We start from the raw sequence: 26,368 nt of genomic DNA, 5'->3' as shown, positions 1-26,368 counted from the left end.
AGGACGGCATTTAGACGCGAAACACCAATAACACCCGACTCCGCAAGGGCAAGGCTTGACCTTTCTTTGACCTTGAGCCAAAGGTTAGAGACTGTAAAGTACTCCATCTGGCGACGACACTTCGAAGTCAAGAAAATTTCTGAGGCCACAAAATAAAGGCGAAGGCTTAATTATCATTCAATTTCTGAACACTTACGTTCAAAGGGTATAGTAAAACTAACCGCGGGAGCACGCAACGAAACCTACTAGGTGTCTAGGTCTAACTTTATCTTTCGCTGATGACCGATGGAGTGCTTCGCATCCAGACCAGGGCACCTCTGCTCATGTGCAGTTTGCAACTCTAAAGGCCCATTAAAACATAGCCCACTCGATAACGCGCAACATGAAGCAAGCTTGCGTCCGTGAGCGCGGATCGAGTGGGCTATGACTAGAACATTAATAAACAATTAAAGGAAACTGATAACTAAATGAAGAAGAAAAATCACATTTTTATTTAAAAAAAATAATTTTACCCTATGTAACGTTATTACAAAGAAAAACGATTTTATATACACTTTTTCATATTCGTTTAACTTTTTAAGTATCAACAGGTTATGTAAAAAAAACATTGCGTCACTCGCGATTTAATAGACCGAAACAATCCATTCTTTCATAAATTACGAAAAAAAACTGTCAAAATTCAGTCTCAAGTCGGGCTAAATTAAACATATAACTTAAGACACTTGTTTGTATATTGCGAGTGACGCGATAATAATCTTATTGGCACTCGTCTGAAATCAACGCGGTTAAAAAACGCCATCAAAAACAACTTAAACAATTTAAATCTTTCAAACGCGCCGACTTATTTCAACCAACCTTTTCTTTAAATACTATTAATTCCTATAAATCATTTAAATAATTTGTCGGCCATTTTTTAATTAATATTTTACACGATAATTTACTTCCAATAGGAGCAAATTAATTTTTAATTGTTGAGAAAAATCATAAAAAAATAGGGTAAATTTAAAGTGTTTTTTTTATTTATTTATTTAAAAAAATAACGTTATGTGTTTATTTCTTCCAAAAACTAATATTAATATCTTCGGTATTTTTATATTCAAATTTAATTCGCGTTCTCCGATGATTTTCATTTTAGACAAAAATTAAAATAGCTACGGCAGTGTCAAAAGTTGGGAAATGGAGGAAAAAGGAGTATTAAAAGATTAAAAAAAATTAATTTAAGTATTGTAGTTTGAGTACCTCTTCAATTTTTTCGTTCATTATTGGCTTGAATTATTTTATTTTATTTTTTTATTTTATTCTATTGGAAGGGGTAGGGAGTATTTCTTTTAAGTAGAATTTAAATCAGTTTATAATTGGGTTGTTCTTTCATTAGCGTCGTAATTTCAAAAAGTTTATTCCCACTCGCCAACGTACACTTGTCGTACTGGACGATAAACGCTGTTAATAGCTGGTATTGGTCGCACACCTATTCTTCCGTAAATACGGCCATATTCTTCTTCGCTGGATCCAGTGCGAGCGTCAGATTCTAAATAAATTATGGGTCAAAGGTTAAACGAGGGTGGACGATACTATAATAGGATGCAAATCCTATTATAAACAGAGCCAGAAACGGATAATAGAAGAAGGATGACACTGTATCCAGCTCTTAATACTTTAGTTATGTAACATGATTCATCCCAGGCTCATGCCCCTTTTTGTTTGCTCTTTCACTCAACAAACTTCAGATGGGCATTGCACCGTGCTAGGGTGAATAATAGTTAAGCGTTAATAGAGTAATGATGAGGGAACTACTTATCGCGCATGTGATTTGGTTTAGTAACCTTGTTCGAAATGTTCTGATGTTGGGAAGAATCATGTTACAATTACCAAGCTTTGAGGTACACTTCTGATAGAGCCTATACTTTTTGTCCACGTAATATCACACATGTTATGTATTTGTGACCAAAATGGTCTGGTATTGATTGCCGATGATATCTTAAATCTAGTTACTTGACTGATATCACACTATTCCTCTCAGAATTACAATCTCTTAATCTAAAACTAGTTTGGTACCATTAATGCAACGAAATAGGCAAAAACATCTAGCTTTGTTGCTTAACTGATGATTTTCTATGGTAAACCTTACTGTGGCTTATATAAGCGACAAACTCGCATTCATAAAGACCAAAAAAAATGATTCTTACCGCCTAAAGCGGAGTCGAACAAGGATCGTTCTTGACTTCTCAAAAGGCTCAAATATCCAGAGCTGTGGCTTTTCCTCAAAGCAGCGTGGTTATCAGCGACCACGTGATTGAAATTGGGATGGTGGGCGAAAACCGATGGTTGCATATGGTGCTGTGGTGGCAAGGCTTGTGGTTGCTGGTGAGATTGTTGCGATCGCTTGGCTGCGAAATTCGGAACTCTCGCGCTTAATCCACAATAATAAGGATCATCTATAATGAAAAAACACACAAAAAAGAATTAAAATTTATTTTTAGTTCGTCCCTTTTGAACAGTAGCCTTAATAATCTCCATTATAGAAAAGAAAATTAAATTCGAAACCGGTCCGGTCGGATGTTACATGGTAATTGTTAATTAAAAGGATGCGAGGCATCAAAGGGAACGGTTAATATGTGCGACACGTAAAAGGCGAGCGAGAAAAGGGTTCATTTCTTTATAATACTTCGCAAAACCTAATGATCCAAAGATCCACTGCCCTAAACCCTAAAAAGATGGTTCATATCTAATGCCCCGATTCTGCTTAAGAATTTCTTAATAATCGCATCTCCATTTATCAAAAACAACGTCCCCCTTTATGCTCCCAAAAGCGATCTAACCACCACTATCTTACCAAAATGAAAAGGAGAGGTTCAATCAACCTCCCCTTTAGTTTATAAGCAACACGCGGGGCAGGCATCGGAGAAGATTCCTTAACGATTTTGTACGAAAAAGATATCTAAGAAAACTTCATTTTTAGTATATTCTCACCCTCGAGCTATTTTAAACGTCAATTTCCATTTTTGTTTAGCGATTCCTCTTCTTTTTTATTCGTAACCCGTTGAGCACGATAGACACGTTCCGTATATAAATGCTGCATCCCATTGGATCATTTCTAACGCCACTTATCCTCACCAAACTACACCGAAATTCTTAAAAGGCTGTCGCACACCAATAACATAACGAAATCTTTATAAACTATACAAAGACCGCGATAGACCCTTTTCAAAAGATGGTACATGGGGACAGCAGCGTCGAATGGTTGTTATATGGTTAAGTCGGAACATCTGGTATGTGGATCCAAAGACATTAAATAGTTACCAGTCCACTAAAGTACTTTGAAGTCAAATCTAACGTCTTTGTTGTTCACATGCCCATCAATATTTCGTCTTAAGAAACATGATGGTCAACACACCAGACTCAAATTTAACCCTGACATTTGAACAGGGTCTGTAATTTTGAAAGACTGCTTGATTTTCATGGTGAATTTACAATTTAGTGTCTCAATGACGTATGCTATTTGAAATTACCTTCTACTGGTCTTCTGATGCCAAACACCATGTAGAAGATTTCAAGTAGCAAACTGTCTATTCATTTAGAAGTTTTTAATCTTCACATTGTTATCGACATAAAGAGATCAAACACAGGAAATATTTTCAAAAACCAAGATATTTGTTAAAAGATTTTAACAAATATCCATGACATATCAGTTACTAAAATCTTAAAAGTGAACTATCGCCAGTTTTTAGTAGAGGTATCATTTAATTTTAAGCTAATCTAAATCGATTTAACAATGACGAATGAAATATCAAATCAAACTTAGAAAAACCTCTGTGCGACGGCCTTTACCGCGGGCTTCTTCTTCGTTAAGGATCTGGCAGCTATTTTGATACTTTTTTTTACGTTTGGAGAAAGTTATGTAGATTATGGTCACTCTTCTCGCGTTTAAAAACCAACATCCAAGTTAGTAATTGCAGCGAAATCTCACCCTTTTTCCTTTGGCGGGTTCAAGGATAACTACTAATCTAAATCTGTAAGGCATACCATAGGAGCAACTTCGTTTCATAATCGTGGATGGGCATACAAAACACATAATTCTTTCTTTTACCCATAGAAGTTCATTAGACCCAAAGCCAACTGGCTAAGGTAACGTAACCAACCCATCCTAGTCTTATCTATAGGAGACAGTAGCTAATTGGACATAATTTTAAAAACTGTCAGATAAGAAATTGGGCAACACGGGGTGTGTTTGCCTACAAGCACCACCAATTCATTATTGGACAAGGCTTAGAGTATACTTTGTAATTACAGGCTTCAGCTTCAATATCCATCATGAAGACTTACTGGTAAGGGCACGTTAGATATACAAGATGTTCCAAAAAAGGGGTGGTAGGACCGAAGTCCAGTGGGTAATCTAGGAAAATTTAAATTCTATGGAGTTTTACCCTAATTCGGACCATTTATAAGTTAAGATTAGATTGTTTTATGTATGACCCCTTAATTAATTTAGCACTGCCTTCACATTCTTAAGGGGTCGTGCCTAAAACACTAATCATAACTTTTAAACGTTGGTACTTGTGGACAGGTTAGATTAATATAACGGATGAATATGAGTGTTCAGTTGTCATTATAATAAAGGGTAACGTGACCTAGAAATTTAATTTACTATATTATCTACATGAAGTCGGAGACAGTAAAGAAGACATAGATGAATCCCAAATCTCGAATTCCTAGTTAAGAATAAAATATTCCATCGGAATATCTCAGATAAGAGGAGTTCAGAGGACCAACATCCATCCACTCCGTCGTAAGAGTGAGGGCGTATTCCGAAAGAATGTTTTCATTACCGAAGCCGTCACTCTGAAATTTCCCCTTGTCGGCATTATGAAGTTCAGACATTTTTAGGCCTACTTTGCTCTACTGCTAAAACTACCTATCAAAATCGTCCACGCATTTCACACCGAAGTATTTAAGACAAACCCTAAAGCTCTCACTGACTAAGGGTTATAGTTTAGTAAGTTCGTCAACATCGTGTCCTTAAGGGACATTCATACCCAGTTCTGTCCACTTAGAAATGGCCAATCTGGTCTTTACTTCAAGATGTCAATGAAATACACGATTATGTTTCGTAGGCAACTTTCAACATAAATTAACCAGCGAAATATGGGGAAAACGATTTTTAATTAAATAGTTTTTAGTCCTCTAATTTGTTAAATGGAATCAGGACATCAATGTCAAAAAATAAAACCCACTAATCAGGACATCATTGAAAAGAACTATCAGTCCATCTACTTGTGTACAAAGGAATAGGAAAGAAGATATCGTAATCCATTATCTCTATCTCACTGCCTTCAATCTCTTTTTCAAATGAACGTAACTTCAAATTTTAATGCACTTAAAAGGTCTTGAAGTTGCTGTAACTCAAGTCAAGAAGGTTTAGGGCTAAATTCATTATTGCATACTATGGATGGTGTTGAACTGGAGTCAGGGGCTCCCTTATTTTGTATACCCTCATGTCTTGGAACTTCCGTTGGATGGTTAACGTTAGCGGGAGTACGTCTCTGACTCCTTTCGTGATTTTCATTTCAAGTCTTTACCGTGTTAGTAAACTTATAGTAGCCCCTCTTAAGGAAATGCATACAAGGAATACCGGAATAACAAAAAAAAGCGGGGTTTACTCGTGGGTCTGGGATAACGATACATTTTTTATTAATACTAAATATACCCCGTAGGTGGTAAGCGTCTCGTCAGGTACAAAAACCGTAAAGAGCTGTTGCGGCTTGCTATGAGGCCCTTTCCTTTCAACAACGCTAACTTAGATTTTTCAAGATTTTGAATAAAAAACCGTAAAAATGTTTAAGCACCTTTCCACAGGGTTGTATAATGGCCGTTAAAGAACGTTTCACCCTTGAATTATTCTCGATTTTATAGCTCTTTTTTTAACTTTAATTTTTATGTTAAAGTAAAAATGAGGAATATTTAGAATTGGAACCTTACACAGTTTAAAACTGAACTGGTTTAAATAGGTTTGTAGAGAATAAACTTCATTTGGTCAACTGGATTAGGTAAAGCTAAAGATATGTTCCATAAGTTTGTCAGTGGTTGCTGGGAGCTTGTCATGAAATGACGTAGATGAAACGTCATAGGATTAGTGCAGCCTAAATAGGCAGATGGACTGCTAAACCGAGTGTAGTCAATTCTGGCGTCGTTGTCGAACTAGCTCTCAGTAAGTCTCTAGCATTATGAAGCATTGGTATTTAGGTAGCGTCATACTTATGGAACATATCTTTTAAAAGTATGCTAAAATTAGGATAAAAAGTGGATTGTGAAGTTGTGTGACGACTGTACAATTGCACATTAAGTAGTGCAAAATTGTGGTAGTTGCGTAAAGAATGCAATGTGACACTTCACACTATTCTTGTTTCTGGTCCTAAAACATGTCTATCATAATTACTTTTAAAGTTAAACCATGTACAAAATAAAATGTTTAAATGAACATTTATATTATCTCTAATATTAACAGTCAAGATAGGGTTCCAATTGTCACAATTCCTCATGTTTAATTGAAATTCAGTACTAAGCTAGTTAACTGTTACCTCAGCGTCGTTTTAAGTAGAATTTCACATTGTATAAGCAGCCCAAAATGTAATTACTTTGTGTTCTACAACGAGTAAACCGGTTACGGAAAACTGTGTAGGAGCCAAACAACTTCTTCCCAAGTACACAAAAAATACCATCACCTTCACTTCACGGGGTGTGTTTAAATGTTTACTCAAGGGAAAGTGTTACCCTCGTTTTTCATTTTAAGGTATCAGCTCTATTGTTTAAAACAGTAAGAAGTTAAATTGATCAATGCGCTTGAAATCGAGTGCTGAATTCAACTTAACTTGGTAATAGAGATACACAATATACGAAGGTGTTAACCTCCATCCTTCATAAATTCATTTAATGAGAGTTGCGCGTCTTTGAAAATTTGTTTAAGTTGTTAAAACCGTATGGGGTGGGCTTTTTTAAACACAATAACGAGAGTAGAAATGAGTTAGGGTTATAAGTTTTTAGAGAATTGAATTTGAAATTTTAGAAACTTACCAGGACGGACTGGATGCTTTTTGCGACTCGATTGTTGAACGGCAGGAATTTTAAAGTTAGGGTTATTTCGTTCGTCTTCGTAATCAGGCTAAGTGAAAGACAAATAATAAAGGTTTTCCATTAGCCTCTAAGATCTCGAATAGGTTTTTTTTATTATATTAAGTGTTTTAAATTATTACGGGCAAATTTTGACACTTTTGTACACCTTTGGTACTGCGTTTTCCATGCTTCGCAAAAATATTTTCTCAAATATTTCTTTAATTTAAATTATTTTCCGAAAGATTATCCAAATTTACACGATGTACTGTTATGAACATATATGAACATATATGGCAAGTATCATATCATGTAAATTAGGTAAAAGCTTCATGACGGTCAATTGAGTCAAGGATTACAATAAGTTGTTCTCAATTTCTGGATCATGTATGACCGTTGATACGAATAAATACTATAATATAGCCAATATACATGAACTGTTTTGAACGCATATGAACACATATGAACACATTGTAGTATTTATAAATATCCATGGTCAAATATGGCCCAGGATATGAACGCTGAATCTATTTTCATCCTTGATACACCAACTCTCACTCAAATTTAGCCCAAAATACACGATGATCATATATGAACATCGTGTAAATTGGGTAAACGATTCGTGACAGTCATTGGAGTCAAGGATTACAATAAATTGTGTTCAATGTTTTTGGTCAAGTTACGTATAAATACTAAAATATTCACGATGAACACCTGAACACAAAGGATCTTAAGTGTCAATCAAACCAATTTGGGAGACGAATATTTTTTCGGAACAAAGGTTAAGGGTCATAATGGAGAAACTGTGATATCAAAATAATTAATACCTTGGGCAAGGCGAAGTGTGGAGCCAGTGGAGGATCTCTAGGTGGCAATTGCGGTGGCTTGCCGTCTCTAGGAGAGGTCGACGCCGATGAATTGTAAGCGCGGGAAGAAGCGGACGTAGATCCACTTCCGGGAACGCTGTAAGGATCTTCTTCCGGAACGGGAAGTCGTGGTCGTTCGAAAATGCTAGCCAAATTTGGTGCGCTTTGACGTTTCGATACTAAAAGAGTAAAAATAACCATACAAAATTAAATAACTGTCCACCTACTAACTCTTACGCCCGAACAAATATTAATCAAAGAAAATTCCAATATTAAAACCACCTCCATTTTTCAAAGTAAAGAGTTGTTTTTTCCTCTTAACGTGATTTTTATCATAGAAAAATTTAGAGAAAGAGAAAAAAAAATCCCACATTCTACATCTTGTATTCTGCTAACGTAAAATCTGGGAAAGCGAGCTTTTTAGATATCTTATCTCTACAAGTAAAAAGGATTCAAAAATGGCAGACTGGTATATTTTATCTAGGTTACTAACACCAAACCGTGGAGGGATAATTTGACTCCAATTTAAAACCTACACCATTGCTTTTTCTATAGTTATATACCCTCTTTTAAGAAAACTTTAACTTAAAGAACTTTGAAATTATTTTAAAACTGGCTTCGAAATTGAAAAAAAGAAAAAATAAAATAAGAAAGTTCGTGTTTACTAGCGACTAGACAAAATTCTAGTGATCGAACACTTGTCAAAATCTTTAACATTTTCAAATAAAATACGCAAGGCTTCTTTACCAAGTAGGCAAGTATCCGATCACTCAAGTAAATTTGCTTAAATTTGACCTACTTGTTATAGGTCATAAGCACAACCACAGAGCGATCAAAAACTTTTCGAGAATATTTGTATGCTTGACTTTAGACGTCACGTATCGTAAATAAACCTAAAGAATTTCACCACAAACTCAGAGTAGACTTAAGGCCACAGAAGGTACACGATAAACCTAATTAATTTTGACTAGTAGTTAGCTCTGAACTGCAGTAAACCCTCGAGATGATATTGCTATTGGGAGTTGCGTAGACGAATTCACTCCGAGATTGCAACAAGCCGAATGCCTGGCGTGCCTAGTTCATTGCCCATGTTTGCTTAATTTGTATCCTATCCCTTATGATGAAGCGTATTTAATTGCTTAATCAACTTATATTTAAGTTAAATATTAATATAAGTAAGGGCATCTGAAAGAGGGTTAAATTTCGCGCCTGTAAATCATCACGCTTTAATTGTACTGTCGAAGATACTGTTAGTTAGGTAAGGTTAGGTTATCATACATTCAGTATGGTACTTTAGGATATACAGGGAGTTTCGAAGAACGATTTACAGCGGGTTCTATGGACGATTTTGAGTCGAACATGTTCTATTAAATTTTGTTCTTGGACCACCGTATATGAGTTACGATTTTAGTGTTTTACGGTTGGCCCCTTAATTGAATTAGCATTAAAAACTTCAATCATAACATGTAAACGGTGACCCTCATAGCAAAATGTCATAGAACATTTTCTGCTAAAAATAGTGCGTTTTGTAGTGTACTTTGATCCTACAACCCTTTATGGATCACCCTGTACTGTATTACTTTCAGAAAGCTAGGTCTTAACTCTTACTTAGTTGCATACTTGGAGTGGTGAGGGCCGTTATATTGGGCAGTGACTGTTGGGGTTACGTATCGTCTATGCCTTATAAATTATTCATGAATTGAGGGAGAGAAGGGTTTAATCAACTCCCGATCCGGTTAGTTCTGTAGACCTTACATTTTTTGCCTTCTTTTAATTCTGCTCAAAAAAACTAAGAAGCCGACGTAGATTTTGAAGTTCTGACGGGTTTTCACCCATTGCTATCATTTTTTATTGCTAATATCTCGAGGAGCATTTATCGTCGAATGAACCCTGGGTCCCATAATATTGTAGGAATGTATGTACATCGTTAGAAACACGGATTATACATTTTAATATAACCCTTCCATGGTATATTAGCGATAAGCGGACTTAAAAACATTGTCTCACATAATTTTAAGGGAGTTTTCCTTATATTAACACATTAAATTTCGGTGCTGGGCGACTGAAAGTCACATCATTATTATGCGTGTGAAGTGTATGGGGCCAATTATTATGGTACGGCGCGGAATCCCCAAAGGTTCTGAAGACATTTCCAGGTATTTTGCGATTTTCCTTGAGGTTTTTAGACGTGATCTCCCTAAAACGGCGCTTAAAACGTCACCCAGCTGGATGGTTGAACATCAGATATTTTAGCCACTTCAACCTAACTCCCTGACTCTGTTGAAATTCCTAAAATTCCCTGACTTTCCTTGCCCTTATCCCACTTTGAAATTCCCCGATTTTTTCCAGGTTTTTCCTGACATATGGCAACCGTTTAATATTTTCCTACCGTTACTGTAAATAATCCCCACAACCTCCTGCACTTATATAATCTAATTACCAAGGTATTTTACCAATCACGATTTTAGTGCTTTTGTCACTTTTATGCTAAAATCACTAACATTACAGATATATAATTTTTCTCAAAATTTTAAATTATAGTAATTTCACGACCTAAACCATAAAACACACCTGGATATTGTACAATGTGCAATTTTCCCCCTAACAGTACAATCATACTAACATAAACAAATTAAAGTAAATATTTCCAATTGAATTGACTACACTTAAGGGCACGCATATTGCCAAGAGCTTTCACTAAAAAGAGCCTAAAAAGGTTTGCCCTACTTATTCCATATTCAAACATTACTTATGCTAAACGTTTCAACCGCAAATCCACAATACGAATCTAAAACCCTTCATTATATTTAAATGATCTATTTAAAAAGAGCGCTCAGGGTTTCCCCATTAGATATGGCGTACCCTGTTCTAGTGGCAGACTGGTACAGTTTGGGGATAATGGCGGGCCATATCGAGGAGGAAAGTTAAAAAGTTTAACGATATTCATCTCCGTCACGACAATGAACTTGGGGAGCAAAAAGAATGGCTGAAACAAACGCGGCAGAGCGTCAGACTTTTTCCTAACCATTATAAGAAGATATTACGATCGAATTCACTGATAACCGATTCTTCAACTTGTCTTATAGAGAAGTCTTTCGAGACGATGATTTAAACAGGACGACAAGAGAATCAACGGAACTTGAAACAAAACAATGGTATAAAAGAGTTTGAAGATTCTCATTGATTCATTTCTTTTTCTACCGAGTCAATCAATCGTTGCGACTGGTTTGTATATAACTACTTTCAGCTCTACGAGGTTTTGTATTTGATATTAATCCGCATCATTTCCCCCTATATTAATAATTGCACTAGACTAGATAATTACCCTGGGAAAGCATGGAAGACTTAAACTTCAACTAAAAGTTAATTCATAAAAACATAAAGTATACTTTGTTAACAGTTTCCAGCCTTTGGCAGTAGATGCCATGTAAAATAAGAAACAAAGACCCTCTTCTCAAACCCTACACGAACTACCAATCAGAGAATAGCCTTTTTTTTTGAAGTCAAAGGCTTTTAGAAATTAGTATTCTATGGTGGCAATGCAAACGTTAATTCTTGGTACTAGTCTGCTACTAGACTGCCTATTCACGCATGTTTTCTGAGCTACGGTAGTGAAAGTATTCATACGCAGAGTGGGGGTCGACCCTATTCTGAGAGGTAAAGAAGGGTTTCCCATATCACACAGCGCCAGTAAGCTTCGAAGATATATACTTTTTGTTTCTACCTATGAACTTTTGCTTCAACTTGTTATAATATGATTTTAAACCTCATAAACCGATTGCAACCATAGATTGCAACATTCATCGTTAATTCAGAAACTAAAACTCCATTCTATTCACGTATAAACTAAGTTAATTCAATACATTATCCCTATTAATTAACCACTTAATAAATTCATTCTCTATAGCACGATGATGTCAATCAATTATTTTAATTTGCTTTGCTATTGTAGATTTAAAAAAAATATAGATAAGACTTTCAAGTATGCGGGTTTGTAGGACATGTGTATCGCAAGTATAAAAAGTATGAACTAGAATAGACCCTCAATGTTTAATTAAGATTACGGTTCACGACAGACAGACGGCTGTAATTCGATATTAAAAGTACCTGCTAACATCTAAACGTAACCGCATTTAAAGTATTATTTAAAATTGAGATATACATTGTCTGACTGTCAAATATGCGGGTCAACAACTGGGGGTTGTTTTTTAAAGGGAAGGTAACGTAATTTTTTAAATAACATAACTATAACCCTAAACCACGGATAGATTTAATTTTAGAAGTAGGAATGTAGAACGGTTAGTATTTACTTCGGTCCGACTCATAGCCCAGTATAGAGCCCCTCCCTCCAACACGTAACGAAAAGTTTAAATTATCTTCTTGGCTCACTTAAACTACGTTTTGATGACGTTGCTGACGGGGACGGCGAAAAATACGTAATTCCTTTTTACCTCGGTCGCTATGACCCGCCTCTTCTTTCATACCCCTCCGTCCCGTGGAAGGGGTCCGGGACTATGACGCGCGCCTAGACTACTCTGTTCTCCATTCCCACTTCTAAAATTAAATCTACCCCTGCCTAAACATTCAACTATTAAAATATAGTAGAGTCTAAAATCTGGCATTACAATTAAGGCTTAGTAGCTCAGTTTTATTTCAAGAACAAATTAGCTATATACAAATTAAGATTAAGATTTTTCATAAAAATCGTGTCAATAACACTTGGCTGAAAACGCCATACTAAAGTAAATAATGATTCATTAAAAATAATAGGATTAAAACTAGAAGCAAATTAATATTCCCAAAATACGGTAGTTCAATGTCGTGGTGGGTCTCGAAGATTGAATGAGGTCAAGTCTAATTACTCATAAAAACTAATGGGTCATTCAAATTTAGTTTTTTTTACAACCTCTGGAAAAATAAAGATGAAACCTCATTAAGGATAATAATAATAATAATGGCCGATGGTGTAACGAGGTTTGAATTTAACCCTTTTTTTTAAAGATGGGTATATAGTTTTAAAATTTAAACATCACTTACTTATGGGTAACTTCGACTTGAGCATGTCTAGGGCGACGATGTTGATGATCATGACCCAACAGGGGCAGTCGAGAAGTTCGTTGGCGTCCTTGACGAAACTAATGATGCAAACGCATTGACTCTCCAACTTCCTACGGTCCGGGTAAGCTCGTCTCAATTCTCGGGACACGTTACTCTGGAATTTCTTGATATCGAAAAGCTACCAATATAAAAAGAATACAAACATCGTTTAGGACTACAATGGGGTACGATGTGTAGGTCTAGTTTGTAATAAAACAAGACAAATACCTTAACGGGTTTCTCCAATTCGAGTTGTCCATTGATTCTAATGACGTCGGACGAGTGACTACTGTCTTCCGGGTGTACTTCCTTAATATAAACGTTGCTCTTACTAACTCGCTTGACCATGACGTTACCGGCATCGTCCATCTTGATCTTGACACCCTGTTAGACAAGCAATTTACAATGTTTAGATACTATTATTATGATGGATTAACAAGATGACGTATTTTGGCCTTCAGGGCTTGGGTAGTTTTAAAACAAGATATTGCCCTAGTGGGTTTGTTGTGCTAGGCCTAGTAAAAAAGTATGATCACTTTTCACTTAAGGGTTTGCCAAGTTGCTTAAGAAAAAATATGTTCACAAAACACGTTCACCTCACAAGACAGGCAAAGTTGAGGGGTACTAGTACAATCATAACTTTATAAGATATGTTCCATAAGTGTGACGCTTCCTATACTTCGTAATGCTAAAGACTTAATGAGAGCTAGTTCGAGAACGACGCGAGAATTGACTACACTCGGTTTTGTAGTCCATCTTCCTACTTAATCTGTACCAAGCCTTTGACAGCGCCTCATCAGGTGTCGCTTTACGAGAATCTATGACGTTCCACCTACGTAACTTCATGACAAGCTCTCAGTAACCAGCGACAAACTTATGGAACATATCTTATGGTACAATGTTACGATAATTTTAGAGAAATACTGAGATGGGAGGAGCTACGGGATCGTGACATCAATATTGGTAGTCTAAATGGTATTGACGATTTCCAATATGGTCGCCAAAACCGAGGTAAGAGATAGGAAGGTGTGACGTCACGAGAAAGGCGAGTCGAGGTGGCAGACTATTCTTTCAGGGGAAATCAATTTACGCTAGCCAAACCTTTATGTAAATACGAAAATTTCCCGACTATAATTTGCCAATCCTTTAAAAAAAACTAGAGTAATGTCAATTGATCTTTGCCCTTTTAAAATATCAGATCGAAACAAATTAACACATTACAAAATTATTCTTTGGGTAAAAATTCCATAAAAGTGTTAACTTAAAACTAGGTCAAAATAATCTCACATTTACTTTTCCTACAATACCATTTGTACGGGTCGGTAATTTTTGAAATACAGGTTACCCTTTGCTTATTTTTAAATCTGTCTAGGGTCAAGCAAAAAATAAATAAATAATCACAAGAACAAGAAAAACACGATGCATACATATACGATTGTAATGGTGGTCCGAGACTGTTTCAATAATAATTTCCTTTTCTGATAATGTTATAGACGTAACCCTGTACGGGCCTTGGTTTAAAAAAGAGTTGTTATTTGGGTCAAAATATCCTTAAACCCTCAACCAATTTCATTCATTATTTGCTATTCAAATGAATTTGAGCCATTTTATGGTACATAAAACTCGACCCACTAAAAGCTATTGAAACTCTGCAAACTGAGATATACTGTATAATGAGAGACAATAACGGAACTTTTAAGTGTGGAGAAATAAAATTTGATTAGCATTTTTAATCGGCCAAGCTCATTAAAGTTTATAGTGAAAGATCTTTAAAATACCCAATCAAGAAATTAAGGGGCTTTTTCTATAGAATGTTCATCGAAACATCTAAGAAGTGACAATCGAAAGGACAGTCACGTGACTCGTTGCATATCTGTTCAGTAAATAAAAATTTAAACTAGCATAGTACATTTATTATTGTTGTTGATTAGAAATGAGTATCATGGCATTAGTATAGAAAATTGTTAGGGCTTAATTTTTTTTACCAAGACTAAACATCTTTCGCAGTAAAGTGCACATTTATTACTTGAACTACCACTCTAAAAATTATTGACATTCGTAGTACGAATTTTATGGTTTGGACTACTAAAACTAAATATCTTTCGCAGTAGAGTAGATTTTATGCGGTGAACTACCAAGCCTAAACATCTTAGGCAGATAAGTACAGATTTTGTGCTTTGGACTAAGCCTTAAAATCTTTCGCAGAAAAGTGCAGATTTCATGCTGAGGACTACTAAGCATGAAAATCCACATAAAAATTTTTTATTTGCAATCCATGAACACATTGATGGCAAAACCCTTTTTTTGGGGAACGCTGTTATTTTTGTGCATAAATTACACAGAAAAAGATGTTACGAAAAAGGTGCTCTGCCCATTTATAATGACGACACTTTATAATAATGAAATAAAATTATATATTTCTAATATTTCTTCAATTCCAACCGGACTGTGGGTTGACGATATTCGTAACACGTATAAGGTACTAATTTACTTGACAAAATCAAAACCAAGTCAACCGGTTTTAGAATGATATTGAAACTCCTCATAAACCTCCAATTTTAAAAATTGCATACGAATTAAATTTGTCGATGCAAGGTGTCAAATATTTACTGGGCCAAGGTTTGCAAGCAACCAGTAATATAACATCTAGTGTAATTGCCTTATTAAATGCCTTTCTAACGGTGCAAAAATCTAGGTGTGCTTAAAATTAGTTTGATATCCTTTTTATTATCAAAATTAATAAGTATAATAACAATAATCAAGCTCGAGTGTGTGTGAAAATGAGGGACCGGTTTTGCATACAATTTAAGAAAGTTATTCTTATTAAAACGTTGTCATATTGAACAATTAAAAATATTTCGACAGCACGTGAAGGTGATGATGTACCGGTACCATATCTCTCCTCCAGGATCGAGATTGAAATTTAAAAATGAAAACCGGTATGCTTAAAATTTACGAAATTATTTTAATAGTCTTAGATTACTAATACCTTCGGGACAATCTATACCACTATATTCATTGTGCCTTAAAGCGATAAAAACGGTTTAAAATTTTCACCAATTGCGACTATTATAATTAAGAGAAACGGACGGATAAGGCATTAAGTTCACGGGCGCTAACAAAATAAACTGGTTTCAATCGTAAGTCTTTATATGGATGACTTAATGGTCACGATGAAGTCCTCAAAAATAGGGTTCACTGGAGTATAATGAACAACGGAATGACTTTACTGTTAATTACTTTTCAGCCAGAAGGAATATGGATAAACATTAGAAACCACTTCTTTCGTTCATTCAGCTAAACTATTTGAAGAGATACTGTGGGCTAGATTTTTTTTTAATAGAAAAAGGGTATAAAATAATGAATATATCAATTGGAACCATGTTTCTATCTACAATATTGAAGAAGATACAAGCTATTAAGTTTCCGTAATGGACACTACGCGTTAGGCTTTCATGCGAAGCACTGGGAAGTAACTCTATTGGACACCTAGTACCACATGACGGATTCGTCCAATAATGGTACTCCCAGTGCATCGCGGGAAAGCTTATGATTTACGATGAAGTATTATACGTTTGATGCAACAATTTTCTCAAATATCCTAGCAAGCGTATCAAAATAATATCAAGAAAAGATATCTAGTTTACTAGGGAGAAAGTATAAGATGCCTAAGTATTAGTGCGCCATAGTCCCAGTCCTCCTTTCAAAATACAAGGGGGACGTAAAAGGAGGCCGGGCTATTTCGCCTCTCCTCAGTCGGACAATACGCAATTTTTGTCATTCGCGTCGCGCTGACGTTAGTTTTCAAGAGCCAATGAGATAATGGTTGTAATTTAGAGGCGGGGATTAACTCCCGACCTACATTTGGACTGGAGATAAAGGTAGAAATGTGGCGAGTTATAACTTCTCCCTAGTAAACTAGATATCGCTACTTGATATATATAAGTGTTTTTTATTGGTAATTAATATGCTTTCCGAATGTATAACCGAATAATAACCAATTTTTCGTGCAAATTTCCCTTTTGGCCTAAGCAACTCTTTTCGAAGATTGGCACCGTTAAATTGAATATTATTTCAGCGTTTACAGAGACATTAAATACTATCATCAAATTACAAGAACTTTACAACCACAGATTCTGCAGTAAAATTAAATAAATTTTGTACCACGAAACTTTAAAACTTTGGGTGGGGTCTCATTTTTTTCTTCTTCTAATTTAAGCCTTTAAGGCATTAAAGATAATAATATAAAAAGTGTTTGCGAAATATTTGGCGTCAAAAACGTTATACTTAATAATGCAAACTCACTCGCAGACGCGTATGTAGTACTTAATCTAGGGCGTCCGCTCGTTTTCGAGGTATAAACGTGTATCGTGAAAGAGTTGAACCCTCCTCTTTAACAACCCTATAATCTCGCTGCTGGCAATGGGTTAGTCTTGCAAGCGACTCGTTTTAAGTCAAGAGAGAAAAAAATAATAATCGGGTAAATTATCGGGAGAAAGTGTCGGAAAGACAAGTTTTCCGACGAAAAGTTAAGTTTATCACGCGTTTAAATCAGAAGTTGGTAACTTGAAGAGGACTAATTAGGGAATCCAATCAATGTTTCGCGAAGTACCATTCATTTTAACGAACCCTGGTCATTATCTTTTCGGATATACAGACCAAGTACTCAGAATGGAGTGAGTGATACTAGGAATATCAGACCGTCTATCTCTTACCTCCGTTTTGACAACCATATTGGAAGTCGTCAGCCTTTGGTAATATAATTTAAAGCAACAAAACTGACGTCATGTCACGTGGTTTTCTCAATCGTGGTAACTAACTATATCATTTCACATCGCTCTACTAAGTTTTAGGCCAAAGTTTGCTAGGTTAGTATATGAATAACGTATGAACAGCCACCTTAGGTTTCCATGAACGCAAAACCTCACATTGAGTTATTATCTTGGAGAAGAAAGGTGAGGTGGAGTACAAACGTTTGTGAGCCATATGCGGCAATGATAATCTCCCAGAGTGTCTTGTGCAAACTCCTTCATAAGTGTAGCGCCATTTAAAAATAGAAGCTAGTTCTCATGAATTAGCTTCATTTTTAAGACACAGAGGGCATGGTCGACGTTTTCTTACAGTACGACCCTACCAAAAACGTCGCTGAGGATTATGGGAAGATTTCGTTGCCGTAGATGGAGATACAGAGGCTACGTCATACTCCATCTCGCCTCTTTCCTCCTCAAGGTATGCTTGCTTGCCAATATGGCTACGATGCATGATTGAAACGGGATAAATAAAACACGAGATCACAATCCAATTTCATCTTTGAACTTTCTCAGACCTAAAATAGTTTCTGGTTTATCATTCCCACTTCAAAAGATGCCTCTTTTTACCTTAAGTTATGGAGTTCGGCGTTTACCAAAAATTTTAATAGTCCAAAGGGGTTTTTGCTCTCTTATGAATTTTGGAATGCGACTCGATTAACATCGAAAAACGGGCAATCCGGCTCATTGAGACTCGGGAGGGGGATTTCAATCATCCATGTTTTCGATAAAAAAAAATTCGGCGAAAAAAAGGGGTAACGAAATTAATGACTAGAAGGATGCATTAAATACACGGGGTGACACACCACGTGAACCGAATGACGCCAATCTAGAAATTATTCCAACGTGGGATGAACCTTTTTTTCAAAGGGTTATACGCCATATTTTAAGCTATTTGAGAGGAAAAACATCATTATTTTATATAAAACTATAAATATTGATAATATCGTCATTATAATGATTGCGCATGAAGTAAATGGAAGATTGTAAGTAACAAGGGGCGTTGGGTTTAATGATTGCTTGCTTTTTGCAGAGAAGAAGTAATTCTACTACATCCCTTTCAGATTAATGGCTAGTAACATACATTAAAGGTGGTATAGTATATCTAGAAATGATAATAAATCAAGAACACCTGGTTTAGAAATGTTCTATTTTTGTAGGTGAAATTAATGAAGGTTTTTTAACATGCAATGGAGTTAAGAAACAACAGAAAACGCGTACGTAAACGTATGAAGAAAAATCACAAGTGCTTTTCAATTTTCAATTCGTACATCATTTAGTGAAATTTCGAGTTGACAAAATTGAAGTGCTAGAATTTCATCAACACGTTTGTCTAGTGAATTTCCTACACTCCGAAATGTGGTGGCTATATGGTATGAAAATTAATCAATTCAAATTCCATGATCGGTACTTTTCTCATTGAAATAAACTGCAATTGTAATAGGCTAACTATTGGACCCAATAATATCAATGAAATTAAAAATATAGAACGCAAAATCTGCAATAATGTGAAAATTACCAATCGCCCGGAAGACCATTCTATTTTTGACCCTGACTAATTAGGATCTCTTTAATTGGCAAATGAACTCAAAATTAAGAAATAAAATCTCTTTATGTCATGCCATACGATGGTTGAAGAGAAAAAGTGAAAACTCGATAGAAAGAAAGAAATTAATACGAAAACAGCGTCAGAGACTTCTAATTTGCATATGGACATGTAGAAAAAAGGAGAAAGTACCAGAGGGTTGTTGGCCCTTTTTTTTCTGTCGGTAGTTACCCTACCACCCTTTCCACGAGACAAACCAGACCCAAGCTCCTCCTGGTACCAGGTACACAAATGCCCAAAAAAAGCATACGACCTTCAAATCATGGTGGTAGCCAGCCGGTCTACGTGACATGGAAATGAGGGAATTTTTAAAAATTTTGATACTACTACTATCAAACTATCTTGTCACTATAAAGTTTAATATCATGCCTAACTTCATCAAGTGAGGTTGGACATTACCAATTTAAACTTCGATTGTGGCACAGGTAACATAAAATTTCGGCAAATGTCCGACTTGTACAAGTTTTTATCCTCCGACTTGTACAAGTTTTTATCCATTAGTTTTAAAAACTGGCTATATTTCTCTTCACTTTTTTTGATAAAGGATGTAATACTAAGAAGAAGCAGGAGTCAATGATTTTTGGGTTACGTAGGCGAACTTAATTTGCGATGTTTTTTAATTTTAATTTTGGGATTAATAAACTAGTCAATTTTAAAATTTGATGGAAATTGGGTGTTGTCTAAGTTATCGTAAAAAATCTTTGTTAAGAAAAAAATTTAGGAACTAGGTCTGGATGGAACTTGCTAACTATCAATGAAGAAGGGTGGATTCGAAAATAAACTTAATTTGGATGTAGAGGAATATCTAATTAAAATTCAAGATTCTTAATTGAAGGACCATCAAAATATACATGAAACTCCAATTCTTAATGGTTTTTTCGACGCTTTCTCAAACTTCTTAGGCCCTAAGGCTACTTAAGGCTCTCTCAAGGTGATTTAAATATTATTCAATCGTAACCAAAAATGTTTAACTACAAACTTAGAATTGTCAAGAACCCTGTAGAATAAATAATTAATAGCACACACAAAATAACGAAGTCTGCGGTGTAGTCGGCATCCTTTTATATGTGTAAAAGTAAGAATTAAATTAAAAATTAATGGAAATTTCAAAGTGAGGATGAAACCGAAATCTTTGTTTTTAAAGGGAGATCTAAGTTGGTTGCTTTTCTGGCCGCCATTTTAAAATATGGCGGCATATTTAAACCCAAATACATAGGACATAGTGAATCAGTATTAGCTAAATCGGTTGAACCAGTGATCAGTTTTAAATAAATTTACCTAAATTTAATAATACTAACTACGAAAAAAACCCATTCACCACCCAAATATATAGGACATTCTGAAAGGAATCAACCAGTGATCAGTTTTAAATTAATTTATCTAAATTTAATAATGAAAAAAAAACCAAATAAAAAGAACCATTCACCTTCTCTTTGAGACACCATTCCCTGCTGAAACCTTAAACTAAAAACCCCCAAATTCTCCACATTTTACATAAACCCAATATATATTTCGTCTTTCCAAAATTAAGATACAAATAATAATTATTTAAAAAAAAGAAGACTCAAGGAATGTATTTTTACATTTATAAGGTAAAAATAATGCTAATTTCTTACTTCCATATTTATGAATAAAGACATTTTTCTACTTAAATTAAGTCACAATATTTTATTTTTTCCCCCATTTAATATTCAATTGCCAAAAAATAAAGAAATCGAAAGCCAATCTAATATTTTAAACTCGTAAAGTTCAAACAACCCTTTCTTATTTCTTTCTTGTTTTCTATTCAAGACGCTTAACAAGTAGGCGACAAGAGATAGCGAGTGAGGAGAGAAAGCCATATTAATTTTTTAGTCGGGTTCTTTTGTTTTTTACTTTCCAAGAAAGAAAGAGCCGCGAAAGAGAGAGAGAGAGCGGGGTCAATAGCTCCACACCCACTTGGGCTAAATGTTTGCGAGGGGCGAACACGTATGCAAGAAAGTTACCATCTTTGAAGCTTTTTTTAACCATAAGTATTAAGATATTTAATTTTGCACGGAACTCCTATTAAAAGAATTACAAGCTGAGGCGTTTACCCTAACGTATCGATTAAGCTTTTTTATTTTAACACAACGAAAATTGCGTTGGCTGAGAAAATTATTAAGGGTTCATTCAATTATGATACCTTCCCTGCTGGTTCGATTCGTTTAATCGAGCAAATTGGCTCTCTAATCGCTCACTTTATTCGCATAATAAATATAACTACTGGCGGCTTTCTCCTAACTAAGAACTTAAAATTAATTTTAATTATTTTCAACTTCAATTAAATTTTTCATATGGAAATTTCCTAAAAAAAGACGGGTTTTTACGTTTAAAATTGAGTTAAGGAAGAGATGAAAATACATAGCAACACCGTACTGCCGACGGAAGATATTTGTATACTAAACTGCAGACCTTTGAAACTAATAGTAAAATTACAAATAATTCAGATGCAGTAGATTCTTTATGTAGTGAATTATAAATTAGATAACCATTAATTGGAGATGATACAAAATTAGTAATAATTGTACAGTTACGCGTCACACAAACACTTGCAAACAGTTGTCGTTAATTTGGATTACCTGTAATTAATTCCTCATCATATAATTAAATGGTAAGTGATAAGTACGGATGAAATCCAGAAGTCTAAATAATATTTAAAAATTTTAATTAATTTGAAGTATCATAGGGTCTGCAGTTTACTGATTTTTTCCTTCGGCAGTACTGCGATTTCGAGACAATTCAAGTTAAGTGTTCATATGATATTTCCAACAATATATTTTTCCATAGAAATCTTCTTAAAAATCCTTAACCTTTCCCAACACTTCTGATCAGTAAGGTGATCATTCTACTGCCTAAAATGGGTGTAAATAGTTATGCCTAAAACCCTCGAAATATTGTCATTAACCAACAATACCCGCCTAAAATTCCGGTGTAAGGACGCGCAATATTTCGAGTATTTCACGTCACACAGCCTTCATACGTGGGTGATTAAAGTTATGAGAAATAAATTCCAATAGGAGCATTCGCTGATTTTATGAATACCAACGAGGACGATCAACCGATTCTTAAAAAAAAAAAATTCTGATTTTTAAACCCTTTGGAAAATAAGTTGTAAAAATTCAAATATTAAGTTATTTCAGCCAGTCTGGGTCTAGAAACAACTCGTAAATCAGATTGTGAGATTCCTTTGAAAATATAGAAGGGAGGATGTTGGTTTTTTTTCTAAGTAAACAAATTTTTGAATTTAATATTAAATTAAAATTTATTTCCAGTTTAATATTTTTTTAACCAATTTGAATAAAATCTCGGTTTGTATTTTGAAGGAATTCAAAAACTGATTTATTTATTAAATCGCGTAATAATAATTCCCTTTGTATGAAATCAGGGAGAGGGGGTAACTTTGAACGTCTCGTGGTAACTTCGAACACTATATTCGAATATTGAAGCATTTCTTGCCTTTAGAAAAGTGACTAAACTAAATACCAGTGTAAAATACTGATATATAAGTTACCGTGATTTTACTATATGGTAAAATTACCTAATATTTTTGTAATTTGTATATTTGGTATTAAGAACCTTTGGAAGTAGAACTGCCCGTGTACTCAAATTACCCACAAACCGTACATCTCTAAGAGCCTTAATCAAAGTATTCGCGCACCAAATGTTTGCATTAAGACACCAATCAATCAGATCTAGTAAATCTTTCACACAAATTCACAATATCTGTGTAGCGGTGAAGCAACAATTTGAGGGGCTTGTTGCTTCTCAATATTACCTTGTCCGAAATTACCTCTACAAGGTCAATGTTAAAATACTGATTGATCCAAGGTTAAGACTAGACTTGAAATTCCTTAAATTTGCGAGATGTCTATACGATAAATTTTAAAACCTCACTCAAGACAACTATTCATAAAAAATCTAACTACAAATTACGTAACGGAATTTACGCTAACAAATTGAATAGAGTCAATTCTTTCTGATCCAAGTCTATCCTTTTTTTAGTTGGAGGTGGCCAAACAAAGGGGTTAGATTGTCTGCTATATCAGCAGCATCCGGTTAATCATACTAGCGGAATTGAACGCTTTTCCCATGAATATTGTACTGAAGATAACTTCAGAATAGTGTATGTTAAACATTCATTGTGGAATTCAGATAATTCTTGACTAAGAATCGAAATAGAACTTTAGGGCCCTAAATAACGCTAAATATTAATATGATGTCAGGGCTTGTATCAATATTGAAGCCATATTTTACAGAAACCTCGACCAAATTTCAAGCATCAAACTGGCTTGACTATGAAAATTTTGACTAAACAAAAGGTGAAGATCGACATGCGTACCTAAAGGCTTTTCAGACGGTACAACTCTTTGACTCATTTAGATGAGTCAACTTGAGTTGAGTAAACTAGTTGGGGTTGTGAACAGAAGTTGGACAAGATGAACATTGAACCACCAAATTAAAATTTGAACACTGACCATATTTTGCTAACTCAACTTAAGGACCCATCTAGTTTAGTCAAAAATTATATCGTCTGAAAAGGCCTTAAGAGTAAATAGCTTGGAGTTGCCCGAAATCCAGGAAACTAGTGCAAGGTGGAGGAAGCGTCAGATACTAAAATTAAGAATGACTATTGAGGGAATGTTTTACATCAATTAACTAACTTCTGGCTCTCGAAAAATATATTTTTTTTAAATAATTGTTTTCAAATTATAATCTGGCAACTCGTGACCAACAGTACACAAAAACCTTGTCATCAGTTAAAAAACGGTAATGCACTCACTATTTATCATAAAGGCCATGCATAATCCAAAATTCACCTTGCACTAAGATAATATAAATACATGGGGTTTTACAGCTTTGGTAGTTCTGTCATTACATACCGGGTGTCATTATAGACAAGTCAAGGAAAGAGTAGGGGGCAGACACGACATGACTCACGGAAGAAGAAAAGTATTTCATATGCAACAACCAAACGAAAAAATAAATAAATTGTAATTTAACATACAGAAGCCAACGACAGCGGAAATGGTAAGTAAATAACCTTTCTCATACACACTGTTAGTAAATTAGACGGAAGTTATCATTAAACTCATTTACAATCAATTGCAGATTAAATGAGATAAGTTTATGATCCATAAGCATAACACTAAGCATACTTCGTAATGCTAGAGACTTACTGAGAGCTAGTTCGAGAACGACAAGCGAGAATTGACTACACGTGGTTTTGCAGTCCATCTTCCTATTTAGTCTGTAGTAAGCCTTTGATAGCTTCTCACCAGGCGTCGCTTTACGAGAATCTATGACGCTTCACCTACGTCACTCTATGACGAGCTCTCAGTAACCAGAGACACACTTAAGGAACATATCTTATCAACTTATGATGAGATTAGTTAATATTGCAAATTTTCCATCCCAGATGGTTAGATTATGACATGATTAAATCGTTTCAATCATGTTTATGCTCTGATCGAACTATGATTAGACATTTGGTTTTATCAGATAAAAATAATCTGATTAGTCATATCAAAAATAAAAATAAAGAATTCAGGCTTACAAGAAATTGTTATAACTTCGATCTACCGAACTTTCATAATCTTAACTCATCACTTCCTTTATCTAAAAGCACGACAATAACTTTTAACCTTTTAAGAAGTAAAAAAGGTATTAGGAGAGCTATATTAGTAATAATTTTGGATAAGCATTTCTAATAATGATCATGGCAGAAATAAACCTTTAATGATAGTCTTATAGTTTTGATCCTTGAAAGATGGGGTGTAATCAACAATAACTCTTTAAACTCCGGCGGTGCCTTAACACTGAATGGGTGGATGTAAAAATAGGACATACTTTTTAAAGAGACTTACGGAATTTTTCAATTATTGTTGTACACAAGGATGGCATTGTGTAGGGGCCTAGGTTAGAGGGCGGTATGAGGAAAAAGGTTTAAAATGGGGTCATAATGCAATAACGAAGGTAAAGAACTTATTTTGGGTATACCGACGTACTATAAACGCCTGTTTTTGTATTTTATGGATATCGACTTTCTTTCAAACGTTTTTCTTCAATATAGCCTAATTCATGAAGAAGAGCTTTATAAAACTTTTAATAAATAACCCGTTTCGATCTGATACCTTTTGTTGCTATTTTATAATATAAATGTTTTTAAAGGATTGAAAATTTTTGTACTTCCCGAAATTTAAACTATTTCTAATGGGGTTGATATGGATATGTTATTGTGTAAATATAAATGTTGCAAGGGGATATTGTCTACTCACATGTCCAATGTGTCTTTTAACATCCTCGGTTTTTGGATCTCTCATTGGATTGTCGAAACCGCATAAACCAATTCTGAAATAAATTATACAAACATTCAATTATTTTAATTTTGATTCAAATACCGCGTATTTCCAACTACGATTTTATTTTGTACGCCAGTTTATTGCGTGCATTTTGAAGAACGTTTTAATGTTAAAAACAATTGGAAGAAACCCAACATAAAGGAGGCATTATTCCTTAAATTGAAAGCCTAACCTAGGATAGATTTAATTTTAGAAGTAGGAATGGAGAACAGAGTAATGTGGGCGTGCGTCAAAGTCCCGGACCCCCTTCCCCGTGACGGAAGAGGTGGGTCATAGCGACAGAGGTAAAAAGAATTACGTATTTTTCGCCGTTCCCATCAGCAACGTCATCAAAACGTACTTTAAGTGAGCCAATAAAATAATTTAAACTTTTCGTTAGGTGTTGAAGGGAGGGGCTCTATACTGGGCTATGAGTCGGACTGAAATAAATATTAACCGTTCTCCATTCCTACTTCTAAAATTAAATATATCCCTTGCCTAACTTAACCCGTTCAGCTTCTTGTTATT

The 26,368-nt window shown here is 34.9% G+C and overlaps 1 protein-coding gene and 1 long non-coding RNA gene across 8 annotated transcripts in view; one reads left to right on the top strand and one right to left on the bottom strand.

Annotated features, from left to right (window-relative positions):
- Positions 1 to 468: 468 nt before the first annotated feature.
- Positions 469 to 26,368, bottom strand: part of exp (expansion) — a 199,199-nt gene continuing 173,299 nt past the window's right edge. For all 6 annotated transcript variants that reach the window (XM_089859304.1, XM_089859306.1, XM_089859302.1 and 3 more), the window contains 7 exons: positions 25,778 to 25,850; positions 13,296 to 13,451; positions 13,008 to 13,206; positions 7,932 to 8,149; positions 7,069 to 7,156; positions 2,187 to 2,435; positions 469 to 1,528 (listed from right to left, as the gene is read on the bottom strand). In XM_089859304.1, coding sequence (XP_089715430.1) covers positions 1,395 to 1,528; positions 2,187 to 2,435; positions 7,069 to 7,156; positions 7,932 to 8,149; positions 13,008 to 13,206; positions 13,296 to 13,451; positions 25,778 to 25,850 — 1,117 coding nt within the window. In that variant the 3' untranslated portion in view covers positions 469 to 1,394. The remainder of the gene's footprint in view (positions 1,529 to 2,186; positions 2,436 to 7,068; positions 7,157 to 7,931; positions 8,150 to 13,007; positions 13,207 to 13,295; positions 13,452 to 25,777; positions 25,851 to 26,368) is intronic.
- On the top strand, positions 19,053 to 20,144 carry LOC149610597 (uncharacterized). Of its 2 annotated transcripts, XR_016376725.1 has the most exons (3): positions 19,053 to 19,248; positions 19,320 to 19,906; positions 20,026 to 20,144. It is a non-coding gene; the product is annotated as an uncharacterized LOC149610597 (long non-coding RNA). The 2 variants fall into 2 exon arrangements; XR_016376723.1 differs by having other exon boundaries at positions 19,320 to 20,144.

This window comes from Phalangium opilio, unplaced genomic scaffold (genome assembly GCF_054372755.1).
Source record: "Phalangium opilio isolate 3A_F unplaced genomic scaffold, DU_Popi_V2 ptg000329l_1, whole genome shotgun sequence".
Lineage (NCBI taxonomy): Eukaryota > Metazoa > Arthropoda > Arachnida > Opiliones > Phalangiidae > Phalangium > Phalangium opilio.
This window is presented reverse-complemented; position numbering and strand designations above follow the sequence as displayed.